Source organism: Ursus americanus, chromosome 5, assembly GCF_024610735.1.
Source record: "Ursus americanus isolate L20-20 chromosome 5, mUrsAme1.1.p, whole genome shotgun sequence".
Taxonomy (NCBI): domain Eukaryota; kingdom Metazoa; phylum Chordata; class Mammalia; order Carnivora; family Ursidae; genus Ursus; species Ursus americanus.
The window spans coordinates 80457683-80465626 of record NC_142131.1 but is presented as its reverse complement, the minus strand read 5'-3'; the positions used below and the strand labels follow the sequence as shown (position 1 = coordinate 80465626).

At 37.6% G+C, this 7944-nt stretch overlaps 1 protein-coding gene across 1 annotated transcript; it reads left to right on the top strand.

Annotated features, from left to right (window-relative positions):
- The first annotated feature begins 604 nt into the window (after positions 1-604).
- Positions 605-1621, top strand: LOC123780251 (olfactory receptor 2C1-like). The gene has a single exon (XM_045779065.2). It carries the CDS (start codon positions 674-676, stop codon positions 1619-1621), a length of 948 nt encoding a protein of 315 aa, XP_045635021.2. The 5' UTR covers positions 605-673.
- The last annotated feature ends 6323 nt before the right edge of the window (positions 1622-7944 follow it).

The window sequence follows — 7944 nt, the reverse complement described above, 5'->3', positions numbered from 1 at the left end:
AATATGATCTATGTTAATTGCATAAGGGTATTCATTGGGAATGCTGTGATTACATCCCAGAGAAGAATCCCCAGGGTAATATTGATGGGGGCCCATCGAGTGCAATGGTCAAGAAAGAATTCTTGAGATGTCGTATACTGGAAAAGGTGACAGGACCCTTGGGCAGAAAGAGCCGCACTTGCCATTGTGAGGAGTGAATAATTACATATTTTTAAGTTTGTGGAGGGAGTGGAGGTAGAGATCATGCAAGTTTCTATGGATTTCTGTACGCTGAAGTCTACAGGATCTTGGAGGTCTGGCTATTGTTAAGATAAGTAGCAAACTTATCTTTAGTCTCCGATGAAACATCAACATTAAAGCAGCCATGAGTTCATTGGAGTGTCCCACTCCGCATGGTTTAGGTATTTACCAGTGGGATCTAAGTTGTAAGGAGATTTAATTTTAGCTACATTTATCTTGTTTTTATTTTCCTCATCAGAGTCTTATTAACACCACTTTGGTATAAAAACCACAAATGTATGGAGGAGAGATTGTATACCACCACTATGATACAAGGAAAATTATCCAAACGTTCCATGTCCCAAGACCACCTGGGAAAGTAATAATGGTTGTACTATAGCCTTTCTGTGAAATTCATTCAAAAAATCTAACTGACAATTATGTCCAAACCCCAATGTCAAAAGCAATAGCAATGACAAACAACAGTTTCCAAGTTGGCTTCATCCTTCTCGGCTTCACTAAATGGCCCCACCTAGAAATTATTCTTTTCTGGATAGTGATCATTTTGTACACCATGATCATCCTCTCCAACTCAACCATTATCTTGCTCTCTTGTGTGGATCCTCGTCTCTACACTCCCATGTACTTCTTTCTTAGCAATCTTTCCTTCTTGGATCTCTGCTTCACTACAACTGCTGTGCCTCAGATGTTGTCTAATTTGTGGGGGCCAGACAAGAGCATCACCTACACAGGCTGTGTCATTCAACTTGCTGTGTTGCTCTGTCTTGGTGCAACAGAAGGTATCATGTTGGTGGTGATGGCCTTTGACCGCTATGTTGCTATTTGCCAGCCCCTGCGCTATACCATCATCATGCATCATCGGTTCTGTTGGAAACTGGTGATAATAGCCTGGCTGTCTGGCCTGATGGAATCTGTAATCCAATCTCCCATCACATTCCAGCTTCCTGTTTGCACTCACCACCACCTGGATGATTTTCTTTGTGAAGTGCCCACCTTCCTACGCCTGGCATGTGGAGAAACCTCTGCCATTGAGTGGCAAATTACCATCTCTGCTTACCTTTTCACCATCATGCCAGTGGGAATGATCCTGACTTCTTATGCCTACATAGCTCAAGCCTTGGGGAAATTCCAGTCAGAGGAGGGAAGGAAAAAAGCCATTGCCACCTGTTCTTCCCACCTTACTGTGGTCTTCATGTTTTATGGGACAGTGGCCATAGTTTACACAGACCCTAAGAATGACTTTGCTTCAAATTATGGCAAGGCCTTCACTTTCTTCTATACTTTGGTCACACCATTATTGAACCCTCTCATCTACACCCTAAGGAACAAAGAAGTGAAGGATGCTCTGCAAAGACTGTTGAAGAAAGGGATACACAAATGAAAAACGACCTATTGAACAACAACAAAAGGATGTCAAAAATCATGATGTTCTCATACTCTAAATGAGAGAGTCATTGAATCATTATTTTACAAAACAGCAGTTTTTGTTCAGAAGAATAATTTGTGACTTATTCTTTATTCCTATGATTTCACATGACATTTTGTTTAAAACAATCGTACATATATAATGCAGGTTTTTTTTTTTATTATACTATGTTAGCAGTTTTTGACATGTAAAAAGTATTAGAATATGTGCTAGGGGGGAAATATTATTTTTGGTTAACTTTTGAAGAATATTTTTCTTTTTTTTTTTTGGTTGTTTTGTTTTTGTTTCTCCTTTGTTCTTATATATTTATTTTTTTATTATGCTCAGTTGGGCAACATATAATACAGCGTTAGTTTTTGATGTAGTGCTCAACAGTTCCTTAGTTGTGTATAACACGCAGTGACCATCACCACGGGCACCCTCCGTAATATCCATCACCTTGTTATGCCATTCCCCAACCCCTAAATTCTGTAATCTTCAGTTTCTTTCCAGGAGTCCAGAGTATTTCATGGTTTGTCTCCTCTCTGGTTTCTTTTCATTCAGTTTCACCTCCCTTCTGCTTTGGTCTTCTGTACTATTCCTTATGTTATGCATATGAGTGAAACCATATGATCATTGTCTTTCTCTGCTCTACTTATTTCACGTAGCATAATCCCCTACAGTTCCATCCATGTCGATGCAAATGGCGGGTATTCATCCTTTCTGATGGCTGAGTAATCTTACCTTGTATATATGAGCCAAGTCTTCCCTATCCATTCATCTGTTGAAGGGCATCTCGGTTCCTTCCACAGTTTAGCTATTACAGACATTGCTGCTATGAACATTGTGGCGAATATGCCTCTTCTTTTTCCTACATCTGTATCTTTCGGGTAAATACATAGCAGTTCAATTGCTCAAATGTAAAGTAGCTGTATTTTTAACATCTTCAGCAACCTCCATACTGTTTTCCAGAGAGGCTGTAGCACCTTGCATTCCCACTATCAGGGTAGGAGAGTTCCCCTTTCTCCACAATCTCAACAACATTTGTTGTCTCCTCTCTTGTTAATTTTGCCCATTCTAACTAGGTTAAGGTGGTATCTCATTGTGGTTTTGATTTGTATTTCCCTGAAAGCTAGTGACATTGAACATATTTTCATGTGTCTGTCAGCCATTTCTGTGTTTTCTTTGAAGAAGTGTTTGTTCATGTTTTCTGTGCATTTTTGATAGGATTATCTGTTTTGGGGCTGTTGAGTTAGAGAAGTTCCTTAGAGAACTTGGATACTAGTCTTTTATCCATAATGTCATTTACAAATCTCTCCTCCCATTTTATGTGTTACCTCTTAGTTTTGTTGACTGGTTCCTTTGCTGTGCAGAAGGTTTTAAGTTGATGAAATCCCAATAATTCATTCCTTTTGTTTCCCTTGCCTTTAGGGAAGTATCTTGAAACAAGTCACTGTGGCTAATGTTGAAGAGATTACTGCCCAAATTCTCCTCTAGGATGTTGATGGATTCCTGTCTCACATTGAAGTCTTTCATCCACTTTGAGTTTATCTTTGTGTATGGTGTAAGAAAATAGTCCAGATTCATTCTTCTGCATGTGACTGTCCAATATTCCCATCACCATTTATTGAAGAGACTCTCTTCTTTTGATTGAATATTCTTTCCTGCTTTGTCAAAGATTAGTTGACCATAGAGTTGAAGTTCCATTTCTGGGATCTCTATTCTGTTCCATTGATCTATGTGTCTCTTTTTTGCCAATATCATGCTGTCTTGTTGATCACACTTTTGTAATATAGCTTGAAGTCAGGCATTGTGATACCCCCAGCTTTCGTTTCCTTTTTCAACTTTCTTCTGGCAATTCAGGAACTTTTCTGGTTCATACAAATTTTAGGATTGTTTGTGCCAGCTCTGTGAGAAAAGTCAATGGTATTTTGATAGGGATTGCATTGAATGTGTAGATTTCTCTGGGCAGCATAGACAATTTCATGATATTTATTTTTCCAATCCATGAGAATAGAATATTTTTCCAAATCTTTGTGTCTTCCTCTATTTCTTTCATAAGTGTTCAGTAGTTTCTAGAGTACAGATCCTTTACCTCTTTGGTTAGGGTTATTCTTATGTATCTTTTCCTTTTTGGTATAATTGTAAATGGGATTAATTCTTTAATTTCTCATTCTTCAGGCATGTTTTCATGTATAAAAAGGCAACTCATTTCAGTGCATTTATTTTGTATTCTGTCACATTGCTGAATTTCTGTATGAGTCCCAGTAATTTGGGGGTAGAGTCTCTCAGGTTTTCCACATAAAGTATCATATAATCTGGGAAGAGAGTTTTACTTCTTCTTTGCCAATTTGAATGCCATTCATTTCTTTTTCTTCTGTCATTCCTGTGTCTAGGACTTCTACTACTGTGTTGAACAATAGTGTTGAGAGTGGACATCCCTGTGTTGTTCCTATTCTTAAGGGAAAGATATTAGCTTTTCCCCATTGAGAATGATTTTCATGGTGGGCCTTTCGTAAATGGCTTTTTATGATATTGAGGAATGCTCCCTCTATCCCTCCACTGTGGAGAGTTTTGATCAGGAAAAGACGCTGTCTGTATTTCTCAAACAATTTTCTGCATCAATGGAAAGGACCATATGGTGTCTTCTTTATTAATGTGCTCTATCACATTGCTTGACTTGTGAAGATTGAGACTCTTGCATCCCAGGAATAAAACCCACCTGGTTGTGATGGATAATCCTTTTAATCTACTGCTAGATTTTATTGGCTACTGTCTTGTTGAGGATTTGGGCATTCATGTGCATCAGGGATATTGGTCTGTAATTCTCCTTTATGTTGATGCTCTTATATGGTTTTGGGATCAGGGTAATGCAGGCCTCATAGAATGAGTTTGGAAGTTTTCCTTCCATTCATTTTTTTGGAAACAACTTCAGTAGAATAGGTATGATTTCTGCTTTAAGTGTTTGGTAAAATTCCCCTGGGAAGCCACCTGGCCCAGGACTCATTTTTTTAGAGGTTTTTGATGACTGCTTAAATTTCCTTGATGGTTATTGGTCTGTTCAGATTGTCTATTTCTTCCTCTTTCAGGCTTGGTAGTTTACAAGTGTCCAGGAATGCACCCATCTCTTCCAGATAGCTTAATTTTTGACATATAATTGCTGGTTATAATTTCTAATAATTGTTTCTCTTTCCTTGGTGTTAGTTGTTATCTCTCCCCTTTCATTCAGGATTTTATTGATTTGGATCCTTTCCATTTTCTCTTGGACAAGTCTGGTTAGAGGTTAATCAATCTTATTAATTCTTTCAAAGAACAAACTTCTAGTTTTGTTGATCCATTCTATTGCTTTTCTGGTTTCTATTTCAATGATTTCTGCTCTAATCTTTATGATTTCTCTTTTCTTGTTTGGCTTAGGTCTTATTTGCTGTTCTTTCTCCAGGTCTTTTAAGGGTAAGGTTAGCTTGTGTATTTGGGATTTTTCTAATTTTTTTGATAGTGTCTTAGATGTCTATATACTTCTCTCATAGGACTTCCTTTGCAATATCTCATAGGTTTTAGACCAATATGTTTTCATTCTCAATAGTTTCAATGAATTGTTTAAGTTCTTCATTAATTTCCTGATAGATCCTATCATTATTTAGTATGATGCTCTTTAACTTCCAAGTATTTTCGTTCCTTCCAAATTTCTTCTTCTGGTTCAGCTCCAGTTTTGAAGCACTGTGGTCTGAAAATATGCATGGGATAATCTCAATCTTCTGGTATAGAACTGATTTGTGACCCATTATATGATCAATTCTGAAGAAAGTTCCATGTGCCTTCGAGAAGAATGAGTATTTTATTGTTTTAGGATAGAATGTTCTGTATATATCTACAAAGTCCATCTGGTCCAAAGTATCCTTCAAAGCTCTTGTTTCTTTGTTGATCTTCTGCTTAGATGATGTGTCCATTGCTGAGAGTGGAGTATTTAAGTCTCCTACTATCACTGTATTATTATCCATATGTTTCTTTATTTTGGTTATTAATTGGTTTATATAATTGGCTGCTCCCATGTCAGGGGCATAGATATTTACAACTGTTAGGTCTTCTTGTTGGAGAGAACCTGTAAGTATGATATAGTGTCCCTCTACATCTCTTACTATGGTCTTTGGTTTGAAATCTAATTTGTCAGATATGAGGATTGCTACCCCAGCTTTCTTTTGAGGTCCATTAGCATGGTAAATGGATCTCTATCCCCTCACTTTCAAACTGGAGGTGTCTTTGATTTTGAAATGAGCCTCTTGTAGACAGTGTATGGGTGGGTCCTGCTTTTTTATACAATCTGAAATCGTGTATCTTTTCATGGGAGCATTCAGCCCATTTACATGTAGAGTAACTAATAAAAGATATAAATTTAGTACCACTCTATTGCTTGTAAAGTCCCTGTTTCTCTAGGTTTTTCTCTGTTTCTTTCTGATCTATGTGACTCTTGGGGGTCTCCCTTCACTTACACCCTAATATTTCTTGTAGGGCTGACTTTATGGTCACACATTCTTCAGTTTCTGTTTGTCCTGAAAGCTCTTTCTCTCTCCATCTGTTCTAAATAACAACCTTACTGGATAAAGTATTCTTGGCTGCATGTTCTTTCATTTATGGCCCTGAATACATCATGCCAGCCCTTTCTGGCTTGCTAGATTCTGTGGACAGGTGTGATGTTATTTTGATGTTCATCCCTCCATATGTAAAGAACCTATCTCTCTAGCTACTCTCAGGATGGTATCTTTGGCTGTAAAATTTGCAAGCTTCACTATTACACATCCTGTTGTTGATCCAATTTTGGGGGGAGGGGGGAAGAGGAGTCCTCTTTCTTGCTTGGACTCAAATGTTTTTTTCTTTCCACAGATTAGCAAAGTTCTCAGGTATGATAAGCTCAAATATACCTTCTAGACATCTCTCTCTCTCTCTCTCTCTCTCTCTCTCTCTCTCCACCCCTCAGGGATCCCAATAATTCTGATATGGGAACATTTCATGGAATCATTAATATTTCCAATCATTTTCTCATGTCCTGTAGCAGCCTGTCTCTCTTTTCCTCAACTTCCTTCCTTTCAATCAGCTTATATTGTAGATCGTTTATTTTCTCATCTGTCTCATTTACCCTGGCTGTTAGAGAATTCCATTTAGACTTCATCTCATTCATAGTATTTTTTTTAGTTTGACCTGATTATATCTCATTTCTGCTTTTAGAGATTCTATATTATCACTAATGCTTTTTCAACCTTAACTATTGACTTTATGTTTGCTCTCCTCAATCCATCTCTGACATCTTGCTTATATCCATATCTATTAATGCTGTATCATAGGACATTGTCTCTGTTTCTTTTGCTCATTGAGAGTCACTCCTCCTAGTCATTCTATTGGGAGATGGTTGAGTGAATAAACAGAGTCCAAAATATCAACCATGACTCAAACAAGATACACCCTAGCAAAATCTGGAGCAGTGGGAAACCACCACAAAAAAACAAACCCAAAATGAGACAGAAGAATAAAATTTAAAAAATTAAAATGGAAATAAAAAGGTGAGTAACTGTAGTGGGGCTATAATCTCTCAGTGTGGACAAATCAGGGTGTTTCAGTTGTTCCTGGTTGTAATTTTGGTCTGTATGTTAGAGGACAGTACTTCCCAAAATCACAAGGAAAATAAACTTGCACACACACACACACACATGTATATATGTATATATATGCACACATAAACATAAAATTGAATAGAGTGACAACAATCTAAAATAAAGCATATAACTATAATAAATAGGTGTGAAAAAATACAAGTAAAAAGAAAGTATGAAATATAAGTTGATAGAATAAATGTCTAGTTGAAATCAGAAGGTAAAAAGCAAAAAAAAAAGGCATAAAAACATAAATAAATAAAAGGCAAATTTTATCTGAAAAATAAATCATAAGTACTCCCCTAGAACTCAAAATACAATTTTTCCCTGCCATTGGGATTTTACAGTCTTATAGGATACATAGGATTGTCGTCCATCTGTTCTTCCTACCTGCCTTTGGGGGGGGGGGGTTGGATTGCTGATCTCTTTCTCAGGTAACCCTGCCTGGGTGGAGTTGCCCCACCTCGTGTCAGGTGATGGTCTGAGTGAAAACCGTTCCTCTTATGGCTTCTGTTCCCTGGGGGCTTTCTGTGACTCCTCAGAGGATCAGAGCAAAAATGGCCTTGACCAAACCTCTGGCCCAGAGCACAAATTCATAATCTGCCTTCTTTAATAAACCCTCTAAGACAAATTGTTTCCTCTTATATATGCGCACCG